This window comes from Thalassophryne amazonica, chromosome 19 (assembly GCF_902500255.1).
Source record: "Thalassophryne amazonica chromosome 19, fThaAma1.1, whole genome shotgun sequence".
In the NCBI taxonomy this organism is placed as follows: Eukaryota; Metazoa; Chordata; class Actinopteri; order Batrachoidiformes; family Batrachoididae; genus Thalassophryne; species Thalassophryne amazonica.
This window is the reverse complement of record NC_047121.1, coordinates 16,395,535-16,416,296: the sequence shown is the minus strand read 5'-3', so window position 1 is coordinate 16,416,296 and position 20,762 is coordinate 16,395,535. Positions and strand designations below refer to the sequence as shown.

The 20,762-nt window shown below is 41.2% G+C and overlaps 1 protein-coding gene across 1 annotated transcript in view; it reads left to right on the top strand.

Annotated features, from left to right (window-relative positions):
- Window positions 1–20,762, top strand: part of c19h20orf194 (chromosome 19 C20orf194 homolog) — a 131,925-nt gene that overhangs the window by 100,923 nt on the left and 10,240 nt on the right. Inside the window, exons 31-36 of the mRNA XM_034194829.1 lie at window positions 11,708–11,794; window positions 12,490–12,596; window positions 12,909–12,983; window positions 13,690–13,877; window positions 15,700–15,765; window positions 16,436–16,529. Of these exons, the coding sequence (XP_034050720.1) occupies window positions 11,708–11,794; window positions 12,490–12,596; window positions 12,909–12,983; window positions 13,690–13,877; window positions 15,700–15,765; window positions 16,436–16,529 (617 nt within the window). The remainder of the gene's footprint in view (window positions 1–11,707; window positions 11,795–12,489; window positions 12,597–12,908; window positions 12,984–13,689; window positions 13,878–15,699; window positions 15,766–16,435; window positions 16,530–20,762) is intronic.

Genomic DNA, 20,762 nt, shown 5'->3' with positions numbered 1-20,762 from the left:
TATATATTGTTATCAGAGAGTGATTTACTGTAACTGTCGGCATGGATACTTTAAGAGCTCTTCAATAAACTTTAAAAAATAGCAGGTGTTGTAAGCCAGTAGACTACACTGCTATGGCATTTCTTTTAAAGTGTGTCTAATCTAAATTACATATTGATGCAAATATTAAATCTAAATTACATATTGTATATATTGGGTACAGGGGTTTTAATAGGAAAATGTAGCAAGGGGGTGACACCAGATGCGAAGGAGCAGAGCAGGAGATGGTACGGAAGGGCTCTCCTCTCACTCCCACACACCCCCCCACCCCCAACGTGGTGTTTGAGGTCAAAATGGGGCATTCTGATGCTTCTGGAAGGACCGGAACAACAACCAGGCCCGTAGCCACGATCTGAATGGGGGGGGGGGGGGGGGGGGGGGGTATTTTTTTGGTATAAATATCACCCCAGAGTTTATATTTTGAAATTAGAAAATCTAAGTAAAGTTGACCAGGTGCCTGTAATGTCCCACTCTGTCTACGGAGATTTAAAATTTCAGACAAGTAAGATGGTGCAAGGCCATTAATAGCTTTAAAAACAAACATTAAATTCTTAAAAACAATTCTAAAATGAACTGGAAGCCAGTGGAGTGAGTAAAGTACAGGGGTAATATGCTCACTTCTGGAAGTGTTCATTAAAAGACAAGCAGCAACATTTTGCACAAGTTGGAGGAGTGCAAGAGAAGACTGGTTTAACACCAGCGAAAAGTGTATTACAGTAATCAAGTTGAGCTGATGAAAGCAAGAATGACCGTGTGAAGATCACATCTACTAAGGAAGGACTTTACTTTAGCCAGAAGATGTAGCTGGAGAAAACTTACTTTGCCAACAGGATTCTTCTGTTGATCAAACCTCAAACAGCTGTCAAACACATGCTAACCCCAAGAGCCATAATTTCATTTTTATGAAACTCCCCCCCCCACACACACACACACACACACACACACAACACCCTCTTTTTGTCTGAATTCGTCCCTGGTTTGCAGTCTCTCAGCAGGTAGAATGGAGAAGTTGTGTATTCATGTAGGACCTAATTGAGAGCTAAGAAGGGTTTATCAGTGCTTCTTATTTCATGCCGTCCTCAGAAAGAGACTTCAGGCATATTTGGGAAAAAAGCATTAGTATTTGTTGTAATGCGTCGCACATTACAACAAATACTAACAGTTACTTACAGCAGTTTGAAAGAAAAGAAAAGTTTAAAAATATGTTTGTAAACTCTGCTCTTTGCTCTCTGTGTCCTCACGCTCTGAGACACAGAAGGGAACTCTTTTTTCAACTCGGGCCTGCTGTGCAAAACAGCTCACAGCATCAAACGCTGATGTAAACACAGGGACTGATTACAGGGGCACATACTGAACATATTATACTGGTACTTTGATATTGTTGTGATCTGGTTAAGAATGGACACCGGGACAAAAACCATGACAAAAGTGTGCGGTTCGTCCAAACCCCCTTGGGTATGTGCCAGACAACATAACATGGAAGTTGCGTGAAATAGGACATATTTACACATTCTTACTGTCATTTTGCCATGTTTTTAGTATTTTGTGGAAAAAAATGGTGTTTATTACAAACGGGCTTGCTATTTGCTGGCATCAATGTTATGTATTTATGGAAGAATCGATCACTGAGGGGAAGGTTGTATGGTAGAAATAATGCTTTAAAAATTTAAAAAAAAAATCAGCATTTTGGCAAGGGGGCATGAAGCCCCTATTTCCCTGTTTAGATAAACCTCTAGTGTATTTAATATGTACTATTACATAACTAAATGTCATTTGATTATTGTTACCATCAGGGCGATTTGATAATTTGTACAAGAAAATGGTAAAACCATGGAGCTGTATATAAGAACTAGAGAGCACAGTCCCAATGCTACATACTAAACAAAAACATCCCTTCATGAACAGTGACATGACGTCTCATAACCGGGCAAAATATTGATGAAGTACCCGGATGTTAATGCATTTTCAATGGAGATTTGTGACTGAACACACTCAGAAAAATGCTCGCAAAATATGTGTTAAAATGCCATTTTGACCTGGATATCGAGGCAGTAAAAATTAATTTACATTAAATTATGTCAGGAAAGTATTAAACTTACTCTGACACACACACATTCCCAAATATTAGTGTTGAAAGTTACACGGATCTGCGCTGTTCAAGCTGCTGAGCTGAGGCGTCGATGCAGCTGCTGCTGTGTTCAACGCAGCGGGGCTCCTAAAACATTACAATACATTTATTTATATATATATATATAAAATATTTTTACACAATTATCCTTTATTGACCAAGTTTCATTTGTGCAGTCAGTGGTGTGGGTACACATCTCTGTGTGGGTGTGACTGAACGGCATAGCGCGGGTCATTATAATCTCATTATTTTAAGGTGCAAATTTTAAAAAAATTCTTAGTCTTCTCGCACAATTTTAATCACTAACGACAGTAAGACATTGGTCTAGCAGTGGAAAATATCAACTAGACATAAGTGAAGAGTTAATGGTCCGTGTCATCGGGCGACACAGGTACGGCAGAAAACATACAGCTGTTTATCATCCAAATATCACGGACAAAGTGACAAGAAGAACCAAAACCACTTACTTATGGAAGGAAATATTGTCTCCCTTGTTCCTCCATTTGTGGCTTTGCCAAAATGCACAGCTTTCCAGCATATTCCACCTGTTTCTTGACAAGACTAATTGAACTTCTATGCACGCAAATCCCTAACTTGCCCGGAATTAAAATGGCGACCACGCCTCCTTGTTGGCACACGGCTCAGCGCTACTGCGCTCTCTAGTTCTTATATACAGCTCCATGGGTAAAACTCGAAAAACAAAATGAGTACCTTGTTCTGCAGAATGTTTATTTGGTTACTATACATACGTCACATACATCTTATCATGTTTAGGAAATTAATGTTTATGGTGAAATTGGAAACTGTATTGGGAAGCGGTTTTTATCATTTTGGGATGCTGTCATTTAGTGGCAACTTTAAACTTACCATAGTTGATTTCAGTTGTCTTTCTAGTGACAGCAGTTGTCATGATATCTCGTGATATCTTTGAACTGAGTTGACTTGCATCAATTGTGGTCATTGGTTCACCTGCATTGTAAACACAGTAATTCCACAGACAAACAGGGCTCTAATTCAACACCTTGGATAAAAAAAATATGTGATTGTTTTAGAGAGAGCCTCGATTTACAAATTTATTGCTCGGGGCCAGCTGAGTCCCATTCAAGCTGCAGTACTCAAGCCTGAATTTTGGCTTTAAAGCTTATGCAGCCTTACGTGGCAGTACACTGAAGGACACAAAGGGGTCCGTGAAATTAACGCAAGAAATTAAACATGTTTAATTTTTTCATGGACATTCTGCATAGAGCACTGTGTCCATTGATGTATGCAAGTCTGTGGAACACTGTACTACGATAAACCAAGCCTCTGCAATTGTACTCTACCCTACGCCAGTCTGGCAAAAAATCCTTTAGGTTTTTTTTTTATCAGTACATACCTGCGTTGCTAAATTTTATTCATCCCGCTGGACTCTGCTGAACTTTGCTGGCAGGATTTGTTCTTAAGTAAGAGCAAATCCTGGATAGGAAAACTTTCAAGAATGCCACAGTCTTCATATAAACTTCGTAAGCAGGACATAGGAACAAATTTGTTCTTAAGAACGGTTCATGAATGAAGCCCATTATGCTTAAGACCCATTTTTAAGGCCCCTTGACACGAGCATGACTTTGATTCACGCACTAGCACGACCTGTGTCGTGCTGGAGAGTAAACTCGTCTTTAACAGGTGCAGACAGGATGCAAGAGGGGTGCCGGTGCATGCTATTGTGCACAGAGAATTTTGAAATGTTCAAAAAATCTTTCATGCATAAATGTCATTTTACATGGCGCGATCTAATCGCCACCATGACATGCAGCTCGTCAAGTGGAGTAAAGAAGTAGTGAACAGAGCGAGTGGTGACATCAGCAGATCGCATCACAGTGCAGCTTGTGTGAAGGATTATAACAAGAAGTTAAATCTATCAAAAACACACTTTAGCAGCTGCACACAAGAAGGAAAAAACACGCAACTCTTTTACCAAGTCACGACAATATAAACATGACAAATAATTACCCTTTTAGACACACGAACGGCTCCAGCTAAAGGCTCCTCTGTGATTCAGGAAACGATTAGAGCCGTTTTCAGTGGCCAAATTGCAGGGAAAATTATTAATCTGCCACAAAATAATTATTTTATATACACAGCGTCTAGCACAGAGCACGTGGCAGGTGGTGGAACAAAGAACGGTGTCCAGCTGGGAACACAGTGGGTGGGATCGTCACAACGATGGGCGTGCAAGTGCGTGAATCAAAGTCATGCTCGTGTTAGGGGGCCTTTACTTTCATGGATATGCTTTCTGGAAGGTCACAGTTTGAAACCATGTTCATACTTTAAGAAAACCTTAGAGGGTCTGGAAGGGTCTCCATGTTTAACCAGGATGTTTCATTACTGTCCCTTGGTCTTTTTTTTTTTATTGTGGTGGTATACAACCCCTGGCCAAAATTATGGAATCACTGGCCTCGGAGGATGTTCATTCAATTGTTTAATTTTGTAAGAAAAAAGCAGATCACAGACATGACACAAAACTAAAGTCATTTCAAATGGCACCTTTCTGGCTTTAAGAAACACTATAAGAAATCAAGAAAAAAAATTGTGGCAGTCAGTAACAGTTACTTTTTAGACCAAGCAGAGGGAAAAAAAATATGGACTCACTCAATTCTGAGGAATAAATTATGGAATCACCCTGTAAATTTCCATCCCCAAAACTAACACCTGCATCAAATCAGATCTGCTCGTTAGTCTGCATCTAAAAAGGAGTGATCACACCTTGGAGAGCTGTTGCACCAAGTGGACTGACATGAATCATGGCTCCAACACGAGAGATGTCAATTGAAACAAAGGAGAGGATTATCAAACTCTTAAAAGAGGGTAAATCATCACGCAATGTTGCAAAAGATGTTGGTTGTTCACAGTCAGCTGTGTCTAAACTCTGGACCAAATACAAACAACATGGGAAGGTTGTTAAAGGCAAACATACTGGTAGACCAAGGAAGACATCAAAGCGTCAAGACAGAAAACTTAAAACAATATGTCTCAAAAATCGAAAATGCACAACAAAACAAATGAGGAACGAATGGAAGGAAACTGGAGTCAACGTCTGTGACCGAACTGTAAGAAACCGCCTAAAGGAAATGGGATTTACATACAGAAAAGCTAAACGAAAGCCATCATTAACACCTAAACAGAAAAAAACAAGGTTACAATGGGCTAAGGAAAAGCAGTCGTGGACTGTGGATGACTGGATGAAAGTCATACTCAGTGATGAACCTTGAATCAGCATTGGGCAAGGTGGTGATGCTGGAACTTTTGTTTGGTGCCGTTCCAATGAGATTTATAAAGATGACTGCCTGAAGAGAACATGTAAATTTCCACAGTCATTGATGATATGGGACTGCATGTCAGGTAAAGGCACTGGGGAGATGGCTGTCATTACATCATCAATAAATGCACAAGTTTATGTTGATATTTTGGACACTTTTCTTATCCCATCAATTGAAAGGATGTTTGGGGATGATGAAATCATTTTTCAAGATGATAATGCATCTTGCCATAGAACAAAAACTGTGAAAACATTCCTTGCAAAAAGACACATAGGGTCAATGTCATGGCCTGCATATAGTCCGGATCTTAATCCAATTGAAAATCTTTGGTGGAAGTTGAAGAAAATGGTCCATGACAAGGCTCCAACCTGCAAAGCTGATCTGGCAACAGCAATCAGAGAAAGTTGGAGCCAGATTGATGAAGAGTACTGTTTGTCACTCATTAAGTCCATGCCTCAGAGACTGCAAGCTGTTATAAAAGCCAGAGGTGGTGCAACAAAATACTAGTGATGTGTTGGAGCGTTCTTTTGTTTTTCATGATTCCATAATTTTTTCCTCAGAATTGAGTGATTCCATATTTTTTTCCCTCTGCTTGGTCTAAAAAAGTAACCATTACTGACTGCCACAATTTTTTTTCTTGATTTCTTATAGTGTTTCTTAAAGCCAGAAAGTTGCCATTTGAAATGACTTTAGTTTTGTGTCATGTCTGTGATCTGCTTTTTTTTTCTACAAAATTAAACAACTGAATGAACATCCTCCAAGGCCAGTGATTCCATAATTTTTGCCAGGGGTTGTATTCAAGATGTTTGAAAATTCCTTTTCTACATCATGAACTTTGATATACTTTGGGCATTGCTTGCTTTTCCATGGAGCCCATTGTCATGCATGCCATGATATCACCAGGAGGATGTCTGGGAGTATTAAAGTTGTGCAATACTGTTATTCATTTTGCACACGTCACATGGGACAAGTCCAGTGCATTATGTCATCAAACCACCTGCCAGATCACATTCATGGGCAGGCGTGATCTTCACATGCCAGTTTGTCAAGGTTATAGATTATAGACTGTGACCTTCTGAGATGCATAGCTATGAAAATGACAGTGTGGCTTAATTTTTTTTTTTTTTTTTGGTCATAATTCCATAGTGCATAGTATGCTTTAGAGGTGGGAGGCATAAACAGTGTATAAAGTACGCTAGTATGAGTTTGCCATACAGTATGGATTTTGATTATACTTTGTTTTAGTCAGCCTACATGAGAAAATTCTCTGGAAAACAGTGAGAGCAGCATGTGGTGTTTTTATTTTTACCTTCAGTCTGTGACACCTATACCATGGGAGTCAGTTTTACTTATTTCTTTTGGCTTCGCTCATTTTTTTTTGCTCATGATCACCACATCCTCTTGTTTATTTGCCACAGTTTGTGTCAACAAACATGAGAGGGGGGGGGGGGGGGCAGTGGCGGCACCAGGAAATTTTTGTTGGGGAAGCTGAGGGGGGGGCAGGGGTAAAAGTTGGAGGGGCTCCACAAAATGTAATTGAAATGAACAATATATAGTAAATTGCTTTATAAATACCAAGGTATATGTTTTAGTCACCCGTGCTCCTCTAAAATGTGGTATCAATGCACATACACATCACTTAGAATGATTGCATTCATCATTTTGCTCAGTTACGCAAAATTGAGACATTCTCAGTGCAAAACTGCAGTTGAGATCCACAAATATGTCAGTCGCTATTCACATTAATGGGGGGGCTGAGGGGGCGACGCTACTGAGAGAAGGGGTTGTTCCATGTCAGTTCAACGAGGGCTTCACGCACTTTGTCTCAGATTTTCTTCAAATTTTAATCAAATATTCCCAGATTATTCAGAACAACAAATCTGATGTTTGAGGCCTGTAGGCCAAGTAATTTCTGAGATGTGGCCAATTAGTGTGCATAGGGTCTGCCATTTTTTAGGCAAAAATTGTGGCCGTCATTTCTGGAGCCATGTATAAGGTAGAATATCTCAGTAAATAATGGACTTAGAGGCCTGAAATTTTCTGTGGCAGTTGTCATGGACACCCAGACTTGGACTATAGTCAAACAACAGACATTGACACTAAACTGTGAAGTTTATGTAGGCTCAAACTATGGAAAATATTACATTGACCATTACGAGCATCCATGTTTGAGACACTGAAGCATACCATCACACTCAAAGAAGCCTTTCCATTTCTTGGCTCCTTAATGCCAACTATACTGGCTATGAAATATGTAAATTTGGCATATCTGTGGTAAACAGTTATTGTTTGAGAAACCTCTGAAATCTGAAAAAAGCATTTTGTGGTTGAATTTTATTAGAAGAAAAGCTCATGTGGGCAGTAAATAAAACTCTTCAAACTGAGTCCATTTTGAAGGTATTGATATCTACTTTGTGTTATAAATATGGCCTTCTTTATGACCTTCTTCCTGGTTAATTTAAGCATCCAATTATGGCTAATTTGTGCACTCGCGAATGTATTTCTATTGCTGTGTGCACACACTGCATTCATATGATTCATGGCAAACCCCAGAATGCTTGCACATAGATCTGCCAGGGGGATTCTGGGAATAGAGTTCTGGGAATATTTGATAAAAATTTGAAGAAAATCTGAGACAAAGTGCGTGAGGCCCCTCAAATATTCGTTGAATTGACATGAAATGGCCCGAGAGAGAGAGAGAGCTACAGTGCTTCAAACAAAGCTGTGTATCAGAGAAATAAAATGCTATTTTGTGATTTCTTCACAACGGTTATGTTGTAAAGCACAAATAAATACGACCATACTACAGCACAATCTTCTTTCTCCTGTCCTTCTGTATTTATGCTGCCAGTTTGATTCTACTGAGGGGTTTTTTTGTTTTGTTTTGTTCTGTTCTGTTTTTTTTGTTTGTTTGTTTTGTTTTTTATTAGATGAGATTAGATTCAACTTTCTTGCCATTGTGCAGAGTACAGGTACAGTGCCAATCAAATGCAGTTCACATCAAACCAGAAGTGTAAAAAAGCGTTAATAGTGCAGCAGCTAAAAGCATATTTAGCAAAATCATGCAAATGGTGATACAAGCACCAAAGTTGGCACAAATACTCCTTAGACATTACTCTTTTGAACAAACCGAATGGCCACTTGAATTTTCAATAGACGGCCAGATAGGGGTCAGTTGAAGAATTACACAGGGGTCAAAATTGAAAATGCTCAAATCATATTGAAACTACACCACATTAGTTGTCTGATCATAAAGATTCCAAAAAGGTAGAGTTTGGATTATCTATGACTGAATATTATGGAGTTATGGGGTAAAAACAGCAAAAATGGTGACAAAGGGCAGTGTCAGTTTGTACAGGAGTCAAAAGTTAAAGCTGCTTCAATTTTGGTAAAACATGATGCAAATTATTAGTTGGGTTAACAGGATTTTAAAAAGGAATAGTTTGGACCATGTGTCATGCTTAGTTATCATGTTATGGGGTAACATATGTCACATGTCAATCAATCTGTTGGGAAAGTGTAGGAACACGGACCCACAACAGGGGGCGCAAATGAACGGACAATGGAGGAAGTCAAATAACAACACTTTACTGTTGTGAAACACGCACAACAAACACAACCAATTACAATATCAGATAATAAGTCGAATCATAACGGTGTCGTGTGGGCAGGCTCGAAGATAGGAGACGTCTGTCCAAGTCGAACCGGAACCACTCGATTTCCTCCGCCACCGAACCCCGGGAATACTGGAGCCGCCAAGTCCCGAACTCCCAGGTGGCCACTGCCTCCGCTTGTCGGATCCGGTACTGCTGGCGAGGAACAGAAACAGTCAGATGTGGGTGCGTCTGCACCCAGCAACACGTAGGGTGGAAAAACCACCTCCACCTCTCGTCAGGAAAACACTGGTTAGTGCAGGAATGTGTGTACTTATCAGAAAGGTCCAATACAGTCTCCTGCTGTTCCACTCACTATCTGCGCAAAAGCAACAACGTATTATGTTCAAGAAAACAGCACAATTGGCTGAGTACGTTACCTCCTTGGTAGAGCGATATCTCGGCAAAGAGGTGGAGATGTCGTCCTGCTGATATACTGATGCTGATCCAATGAGTGGTGACAGCTGTCATAGGTGATGAGTGTCAGCTGTCACCCCGACTGCTCCTGTGAGGCAGCAGCGCCCTCTGGTGCCTGGAGCCCGCACTCCAGGCAGGGTGCCCTCTGGTGGTGGTGGGCCAGCAGTACCTCCTCTTCAGCGGCCCACACAACACAATCAATCAATCAATTTTATTTATATAGCGCCAAATCACAACAAACAGTTGCCCCAAGGCGCTTTATATTGTAAGGCAAGGCCATACAATAATTACGTAAAAACCCCAACGGTCAAAACAACCCCCTGTGAGCAACACTTGGCGACAGTGGGAAGGAAAAACTCCCTTTTAACAGGAAGAAATCTCCAGCAGAACCAGGCTCAGGGAGGGGCAGTCTTCTGCTGGGACTGGTTGGGGCTGAGGGAGAGAACCAGGAAAAAGACATGCTGTGGAGGGGAGCAGAGATCAATCACTAATGATTAAATGCAGAGTGGTGCATACAGAGCAAAAAGAGAAAGAAACACTCAGTGCATCATGGGAACCCCCCAGCAGTCTAAGTCTATAGCAGCATAACTAAGGGATGGTTCAGGGTCACCTGATCCAGCCCTAACTATAAGCTTTAGCAAAAAGGAAAGTTTTAAGCCTAATCTTAAAAGTAGAGAGGGTGTCTGTCTCCCTGATCCGAATTGGGAGCTGGTTCCACAGGAGAGGGGCCTGAAACCTGAAGGCTCTGCCTCCCATTCTACTCTTACAAACCCTAGGAACTACAAGTAAGCCTGCAGTCTGAGAGCGAAGCGCTCTATTGGGGTGATATGGTACTATGAGGTCCCTAAGATAAGATGGGACCTGATTATTCAAAACCTTATAAGTAAGAAGAAGAATTTTAAATTCTATTCTAGAATTAACAGGAAGCCAATGAAGAGAGGCCAATATGGGTGAGATATGCTCTATCCTTCTAGTTCCTGTCAGTACTCTAGCTGCAGCATTTTGAATTAACTGAAGGCTTTTCAGGGAACTTTTAGGACAACCTGATAATAATATAACATGTCAGAGAATCCAGTGGACGTTGACATTGTTTGACCTTTATTTTGGAGACCAAATATTCAACACAATCAAAACTATTCCATTTATTAATCCTATTAGCTCAACCAATAATTTGCATGACTTTTTACCAAAATTTAACTTTTGACCCCTGTACAAACTGAAACTGACCTTTGTCACCATTTTTGCTGTTTTTACCCCATAACGCCTGATCATTCAGTCATAGATAGTCCAAACTACACCTTTTTGGAATCTATATGATCAGACAAATAAAGTGGTGTAGTTTTCAAAGTTATTTGAGCATTTTTAATTTTGACCCCTGTGTAATTCTTCAATTGACCCCTACCTGGCCGCCAAGTGAAAATTCAAGTGGCCCTTCGGTTTGTTCAAAAGAGTAATATCTTCTGAGTATTTGTGCCAACTTTGGTGCTTGTGTCACTATTTGCACGATTGTTTCAGTTACCTGCTGCACTATAAATTCCAAATGCACATAAGTGAAACCATAAATGTATATTTATTTTATTTTGTATGTTGGGTGGACATAAGCTTATTTTAAATAAAGGTTTTGTATCTTAGTACAGTTGCGCATTTTTTCTATTTATTACACTTTTGCAAAATGACTGTTCTGAAATACCTATGTATAATATGAAATATCTCCTAGTAATATAATTAAAGTACAACAATAGCTACTATGCAGTGGCCGTGCCAGTGCTTCAGCCTGTTAGATGCATTTCTGTTGAAATTTTAAGACAAATGAATATACTATGTTATGTATATCATTCATTACCCGTCAGTGCTTCAAAATTACAGCTGAGGACAAAATTATTAGTCCCCTAATGAAATTTTGTTTTTTTTTGTTGTTTGTTTTTTTACAAATCTTCCCAAGTGCTTTTTTAACAGAGCAAGGATTTTTCAACATAGCATTTCTAAACATCTTGGTTTTATTTTGGATGCTTACGTTATGTATGCAAAATTATTTTACAAAAACCAAATGCTACCAGGATAATAGTATATATAAATAGATCAAAATTTTAGATCATACCTCCCAGCTCTAGTATGTTTACTGCATTGTACAACACAGTAGTAAACTCTGATAAAATCTCTTTGTTGCATTTTAGGAATGAAGATGTGACTCTGATTTTGTCTGATACCAGCTTCAATGAGCCGCAGATGCTGAGAGCACGCTATGTTCTCTACCCTGGCTGGTAAGATCCTTTTTACATGCTCCACTTTCCTGTTCTTGACCTTTGTGTGTCCATATTCAATCTTTGCACCGCTGAGCGAGAGATCAGCCTTGATTCTTGACTTAGTATCTCTCCATCCTCCCTCCCCATGGTGTAATTTCCACTCTGCTGCAGCAGTAGGGGTATCGGCCACTCATTGCTGTAAAGCCTCACAAGGCATCTTATGTTTTACCGCTGGCCTCCTCTTGGCAGTCCAATAACAAGCTGTTGGCCATACAGTTGCTATGTACACAAAGGGGTCTCATTGCCTTCATGCTTCAGTGGTCAGCCTAACATGACCGTCTGCTAAATCCTCAGCTCATGCCATACACAGAATATCTGACATTACTGTGATGCTTTTTTACTTACTCATTTTCAGACCTTTATATCTATACACACAGTGGAGTATGAGCATGTTTTTGTTTTCTGTTCTCATAGAAAACTTTCTTACCTCTTTGTATCCACAATTGGCTTTTCACCAGTCACCTTCAGTAATTTACCTGCTAATTTAAATAATAATAATAATGCTGTCAGATAGCACAAAGCTGGTAGACAGCTTTCCAGTTAAAATAACAGTCCATAGCTTTCCAGACAAAAAAAACAGTCCATTGCACCAATACTTGGCTTGTTCTAGTTTTTTCTCATTATTTGTGTCATGTGCATGTTTTGTGTTTCAGGTGCAAGGGCCGTTTCTTCACTGGTTCGGGGTCTTTCAACATCACTCGGCAGCGTGTGGTGTTCAGCCGTCCCCTTGAAAGGGCTCTGTTTGTCACCCACTGTAAAGGTGAGATGGAAAGAAAGCTGCAACCCCTCCCCCTCCTCAGTCTCTCTTACACGTGACAAAAGCTCCAGATACGAGCTGGCAGGGTTTGATGATGATTACATAAGCTGCTGTTCTCTCCAAATATGGACGCAACTGTGGTCTCAATTTAATTGTCAGCAGTTGCTGTGTAATAATGTGTATTCCAAACAGATGTAACCCCCTACTACCATATGCTTCTCTTGTCATTATTTTGCTTATTGGCATTGTTTAATCTCACAGTTTGCTTCACTGCATTCTGTACTAAATGTCATAACATTTGAAATGATTTTTTAGCATTCAAGTCATCACTAAGACCAAGTCCCTTCCAAGGAAATGTGTACAATATTTGGGGAAAAGTCAGATTTTCTGGTAAGAATTATTTTTCTACATTTCATTTTGCTTTTGTAAAATACCTGCTGTTGCTAAGTTTTCAGGTCAGATGTAGATTTAAGGTTGTTTCTTTGTATTGAACAGTACGATTAGGCAGCTGTGATTTGTTTTATTGATAAACACTTGACCTGCATTTGCATTTCCAAGTTTTGGGAATGATTAAAGGTTACACTCGAAGCAGGCACGAATCAACTGACGGTAGGAATTGCTCAGGTGTTGCTCTGGTGTCTTTGTGTTTAGAATTTAGTTCATAGTCCACTGGTTTGGTTTCTTCTACATAGTTTTCTCACTCTTTGTTCATTTAAACACTTGATGTGACAAAACCATGGAGAGATGAGAAGCTGCTATCATATAGTATGAATGTGCAGAATGTATGATGATAAAACTCATATTCCCTTCCTATTAATTGTGTATCTGAATCCCTGTCTTTTAAATATCTTCTCACTTATGTCAGTTTCAGTTATTTCCATTTTGTTATTCAACTTTTGTACATTCTGTGTATAGTATTGAGTTGGCGTATTTTTGACTTTTTCTGTTTTGGGAGCAGATGGTTTATGTGGATATTAGCGTTAATAGCCCTCCTGTAGCATACCTGTGTTCCATATGAATCTCGTATTGCAGAACTAACACAAGTCAGAATTGTGTGAGACATGGATGTGAGCTTCTCCATCTGTCGACCATCTAGACTCAGACCAAACGATGGAGGTGAGCTACAACACACTCAGTGGGAACCTGAGCATTATCCCAGTTCAGGGCATTGACCATGGGACCCGGGACCACCAAGAAACCAACATGTCCTGCTTCTTGGTCTTCGATGGTGTTGGCATCACTGAGGATGGACTGAAGGACTGGCTCAGACTGTGTGCCAAGCAGGTAGATATTTCATCTGCTAGGTCTTGATGACCTGCAAGAGTGTTACTCAACTTTTTTTAGGTTCTGTACCCCAAAATGTATTAAGGCAACCTGAAGCACCTCTGCCACTATTCTAGAATCAAATATTCCTTCAAGGTAAAATAGTGCTGCGTATATCATGGAAATGAGATCATTATTTAAAGTTCTAACAAGAAGCAAAGCTTAGAATTTACTATTGGCTGTTAGTCTAAAATTTATTACAGGCTATTATTTAGATAATTTATAACTTAATTAATAGCTTGTACATACGAGGTCTGTTAGAAAAGTATCCGACCTTATTATTTTTTTCAAAAACCATATGGATTTGATTCATATGTTTTTACGTCAGCCAAGCTTGAACCTTCGTGCGCATGCGTGAGTTTTTCCACGCTTGTCGGTTGTGTCATTCGCCTGTGAGCACGCCTTGTGGGAGGTGTGGTCCAGCCCCCTCGGCGGATTTTCATTGTGAGGAAATGGCGGAATGATTTGGGCTTTTTTTCCATCAGAATTTTTTCAGAAACTGTTAGAGACAAGCAGCTGGAAACCATTCGAAAAAATTCGGTGAAAATTTTATGGGCTTCACAGAGAATAAGGACTACAGCTACTACAGCTGTAGCTACTACAGCTTTAAGGACGCCCCACAATGGCACACGGCGCGCTGCGCTCCGAGCCGCCATCGAGAGGCAGAAAACACCACATCATTTCTAAACGGATGGCTGTGTGGAGCTGGGACCATCGTGAGCAATTTCTCATGGTTATCACAAGAGCTGGATATCAGCCATTTTCCGGCAGATTTCACTTTTAACAAGAGATTTTGTCACGGAAAGCCGCGCGGAGGCTTCGTGCGTCAGGACAAGTTGGGACATGCCCAGCTCTCCACGATTTCTCTTATACTCACTGGGCTGGTAAGCATTGAAAGTCGAGATAGGCATGTCCAAACTTGTCCTTTAACACTCCGAAACGGAGGTGTTCCTTTGTCTCGCTCGATCAGCGAATCGGTCCTGATGCGCGAAGCCTCCGCGCGACTTTCCATGACAAAATCTCTTGTTAAAAGTGAAATCTGCCGGAAAATGGCTGATGTCCAGCTCTTGTGATAACCAGAGAAATGGCACACGACGGTCCCAGCTCCACACAGCGATCCGTTTAGAAATGATGTGGTGTTTTCTGCCTCTCGATGGCGGCTTGGAGCGCGGCGCGCCGTGCACCATTGTGGGCAGTCCTTAAAGCTGTAATAACACTCCTTATTCTCTGTGAATCCTCTGTAAAATTTTCACAGAAAGCCAGATAAATTTTTCGAATGGTTTCCAGCTTCCTGTCTCTAACAGTTTCTGAAAAAATTCTGATGGAAATCAAATCATTCCGCCATTTCCTTGCAATGAAACAACGGCGAGAGGGGTGGACCAGTGCTCACTCAAAGCCTGCCCACAGGCGAATGACGCAACCGACAGCCGTGGAAAAACTCACGCATGCGCACGAAGGTTCAAGCTTGGCTGACGTAAAACATATGAATCAAATCCATATGGTTTTTGAAAAAAATAATAAGGTCGGATACTTTTCTAATAGACCTCGTATTTGCACATTATCATTGGCCAAGTCTAACTTTTTTGTTCATCATTAATTTGATGATTACATAGACCCTGTGGGTAGTGAGTAACCTGAAGTACTAAGAATACTGTTTGTTGGGAAGCATTGACCTAAAAAATATAAAATAAATAAAAACAATGCATTTTTGTATGTCAAAATGAAAAGGTCTATTTGTAAGTTCTTTGATCACGTAGCTGTTGTGTCTGTCTTTTGTTTTCAGAGGCCGACCAAAAAGGCTAAGAAGACTAAAAATACCCTGTCACCACAAGAAATCAAGAGCATACATGTGAGTGCTTTTTGTGGGTGTGTGTGTGGCTGGGTGTGTTTGTGGCTGCTGCATTAAATTTGTGAGTGATGGAGGTTTCTGTACAGAAGAGGCATTAAGTAACCGTTACTTCAGGGGCACACAGATGTTAGCCTCCTTGGTGACTGGGCATTTGTCCTTGTTCTCTTGGTGAATTAAGACTTACGGGACACCAGGGTCAGTTCAATTTTTTTGTCTTTGTTGTTTTTTCTTGTATTGTTAGAAAGCTCAGGCAGGATGTGGATCCATTATTAATGTTCACCCAGTGAGACATTATTGTATCCATGCAATGGAACGCCCAGGGCGTTTCACACAAAATTCTGCCTGAAAAGGAGGTGCACGAACGCACGGCCAATATTACAGTTGACGGAACGCCCACCCCTCCGTATATTTCAATAAAATGTCTGATTTCATCACAGATAACACACCCATTTAGTGCCAGATGGTGCTAGATCCATTCCACCTTGTGCACAGTTCTTTTACTTACGGTCAAATTGACATTATTGTCATGCAACTACGACTGATTTAAAAAATAAAACAGTGTGTGCAATAATGTGTAAAACAATTCATGAATGCTCAAGGTGGGTTGGGGTGGCTGTGATCTGACCTGCGGGTACGGTAAATTAATTTGATATTTTGTTTGTCTGCTCAGATGACAAGGCACTTGGATCCGCTTCCACCAGGCTACTTCTACAATGGTCATCTGTATGTTGACATATTTGGAGAAAAAAGCGCTTTCCACCCCAGTATCCTTTTCATGGTAGTTTGTAAAGCTGTTGAACAATCTTAAGCTCTGTTCACATTGACACAGGGTTGTGTACTGTGTTGCATTCATCATTTTTCTTTTTTCTTTTTCTTAACTTTAATCTTGACAATTGTAATGCCTTACTGTGTTGTCTACTTAATGGCCCCTTCACACATAACTCAAAATGAACTCAAAAGAAGCAGGAACCGTCCGGAAAAAAAACTATTCAACGGGGAACTGCGAAACATTCCACCTGCTGTCGGGAGGGACACATGGTCAGACAGGCGTGAACGATGCCGTGGCGATGGTTTCATGGACACTTGTGCGCACGCATAAACACAGTGCAAGCACCTGGAACGTGTGACACTACATCGCGCCGCTGCTGTGGGGGGGGGGCCACACAAACACACCAAAAAAAACAGCAGTTTCTAATATTTAATCCCTTTCATCAAGCGGACAATAAAAGTATGATACCTTCTGTTCCCCTCTATGTGACCCATGTTCATAGACGTCAAGTCATGAAATGACATTGAATGAAGCAGTGTGCTCTTGTCATGTCCACTTCTGCTGGCCCAGTGTGTCCAGCGAGCAGTGCACTGAAGGACACCACGTCATGTGGACCTTAACTGACATGGGTGACGTGACATTCAGATCACCAGCTTAGTGTACACATGATCAGACGGCTCTTTTTACATGGCACAGCCTGCCAATGTGCACGCTGATGCGGCTGCTCCAGCCTGTTGCAAAGGCAATATGTGTTTTTATGCATTTCCACACGAGGACAGCATGCCCATGTACGCGCCTCACGGTGGGGTGTAATGTGATGTCCTTCACAACACAATATGTGTTCTCCAGTTGTGACTTGCGAATCCACAGATCCCAACAGCAGCAGCTGGAGCGGACACACCACCATACTGAATGAACTCAGCTCATAGACAAAAGTCTCACTCTCTTTTCCTTTATGTGCTTATTACCTCCGCCAAGGTGGTTATGTTTTCGGTCGCGTTTGTTTGTTTGTCTGTTTGTCAGTGGGATAACTCAAAACGTTTTGAACGGATTTTGATGAAATTTTGTGGAGTGGTTGGAAATGACAAGAGGAACAAGTGATTAAATTTTAGTGGTGATCCGGATCACGATCCGGATCCCGATGCTAACGCGTTAGCATGTCTATGGCATTTCCTATGTTAAAAGTTAGCATTAAGCAGTTGCAGCTGTCATCACATTCAGGTGCATTTGTTTTCAAATTGTAATATTTCTTAAATTTATTTTTGTTTATATATTAATAATCTAATGATTATTATATACAATTTTAGAAAAGAGACAAAAAGAAATAGATCACTGTGCCAAGGAGGGAATCTCTTTAGGGTCAGTGACCCTATGGCCTTGTTTAGAGAAGTGTTTCATAAATGTTAAAAAATTCATATATTTGCAGTTTAGTTGAATAATAAATTGAATTTTGTCTCATTTGTTTTTGTCTATAAGCACATGCAATATCAATATCAGTGCTCAGATGACAGTAGCTTCTGGGAAAGGTGCATGTTGCAATAAACTGTGATGCCAAGCGCTAAGGATATATGCTATCCAGTCACAGCAGATGAAACTTTTTTTACTACTGAGCAAACATCATTGTTAGAATTTTTTAGGTTCAATGATTCCACGGCGTGTAGATGTTATGGCGTCAGTGACCACATGGCCTTGGTGGAGGTTTGCACTCTCTGAGTGCTTCTAGTTTATTTTATGTATTTGTTATGTAATTATGTACGTAGTTATTGTTGTATGTATTTATTTAATTGTCCTGTTCTGTTTTTTAATTTGACACGTGTGTGCTGAGCCGCTGTCAGCTGAAACTGACCACAGCACATGAATGAGTTCACGCCTTTCCCCATGTTGTATTTATTTTCTGCTCTTTGTGTCATGTGGAGTACAATGCACGTGGTGGAAAGTTAATTAGCCTGGGTGGCCGGCTGATAACAACGTGCACACCGTGCTGTGCGAGCGCAGATGTGGCTGGCCGGTCCCCATGTGATCGATGTTGAAACATGATCGGGGGGAGGTCGCCAACACACTCCTCATGACATCTGTGTTATAAAGGGGGCATACTCGCATGCCACATGTGCCCGGGGGGCACACTTGCATGACGTGTTGCTTGGTAACGTGGGGCACTTAGACATTGTGGGGCCATTTGGACATCCAGGTCAAATGCGGTCACCTGCCCTCTTCTCTCATGCCAGCTGCGTGAATAGCCTCGTCATTTTGAAGATTCAGACGGCTTTTGGTGCACCATCAGCTTCGTGCCAAAGCCATCGGCATGAATTTCGCCACCACTCTTTTCATGGCAAAATCTTCTGTCACAGTGGAATCTGCCGAAAAAGTGCTGATGTCCACCTCTTCCACAATTTCTCGGATAGTCACACGACGGTCCCACATTACCACAGAGTTCACTTTGTAAATGATCTGGTCATTTCAGCATGTTGATGGCCGCCTGGAGCGCGGCTTGCTCTCCACCGTTGTGCGGCCATCTTTAAGCCGGTTGTACCGCTCCTTAATCTATGTGATGCCCATAGCATCATCACCGAAAGCCGTCTGAATAATCCGAATGGTTTCCACCTGGCTGTCGCCCAGTTTCTGGCAAAATTTGATGCAGTTGCGCTGCTCCAGTCGTTCCGCCATTTCCTTGCAAAGAAAAAACGACGAGAGACTCCACCCATCCTCACACAAAGGCTGTTTACAAGCAAATGATGCAATCGACAGGCGTGAACAAACTCACGCATGCGCACAAAGGTTCAAGGTTTGCTCATGCAAGCACACGTGATTCAAATCCATCAGGTTTTTGAAAAAAATTAAAAGGTCGGATACTTTTCTAACAGACCTTGTATGTGTATATATAGATATATATATATATATATATATATATATATATATATATATATATATAGTTAGATAGATAGATACACTTTTGACCACATGTCACATGACGTACCATAAGTGTCAAATGATATGTATATATACATGGCATAGTACATGTGGACGGACTAAGAGAATGAGGGCTTGTCAGACCTCTGATGACTTTAAGGCCCCGTCACACATAGCAAGAATGTGGAGGAGCCATTCCGACATGGCAAATATTGGCATTATCCAACGCAGTCGGCAGAAAAAGAGGCGTGGCCAGCCGTGGTTCGAACTCATCCAGACTGCCTCGTGCACACCTGCAGGATGCAGCCCAAACATATTTCAGACAACAGTCAGATGACACAGGTTTCTGTCAGATGGCACCAGCATTGGAGCTGTCATTCTCCCACTCAATCAAATCTGCGCTCGTCCTCACATTCGCAGCGCTAAACTGACCTCTCATCAGTGTGTGTCTCACATGACTGAGTGCGCGCATGTACGTGTGTAGAACAGGTGATCAAAGCAGTGTGCGAGTGCGTGGCCGGAATGATCACTCAGCTGCGTGTATATGTGTCCATAAACACTGTACTAGCAACTTCGCGTGTGCACATGGCAAGCACTGGAACTGGTGTCCATCCGAGCTCACTGACAGCTGTCAGTGATCACCTGTTGTACAGTCCAGTGAAAAATCCCTTTAGGTGTTTAATCAGTATATGCTTGCATTGCTAGATCTTATTTGTCCGGCTGGACTCCATAACTGCCGCTGAACTGTGCTGGCGGTGCGCCATCTTCCCACGTGCGCAATATTCAAATGCAGCCAGTGGACTTTCTCTTTTTTAAACTCTTTTTTTGTTGTTGTCATTTTACTTGATACGCATCATAACACAACTGTAGCTGGATTATTGTTGTGGGGCTTTGCTTCACATGGATTTAATTATACGAGGTGGATTAGATAGCCGCATGTTCTCCTTGAATTGCTGGCTGTCTGAGTGGTGTCCAAAAAATGAGGTGGGCTTCATAGATAATTGGCAAAGCTTCTGGGGAAAACCTGGTCTTGTTAGGAGAGACGGCATCCATCCCACTTTGGATGGAGCAGCTCTCATTTCTAGAAATCTGGCCAATTTTCTTAAATCCTCCAAACCGTGACTATCCAGGGTTGGGACCAGGAAGCAGAGTTGTAGTCTTACACACCTCTCTGCAGCTTCTCTCCCCCTGCCATCCCCTCATTACCCCATCCCCGTAGAGACGGTGTCTGCTCCCAGACCACCAATAACCAGCAAAAATCTATTTAAGCATAAAAATTCAAAAAGAAAAAATAATATAGCACCTTCAACTGCACCACAGA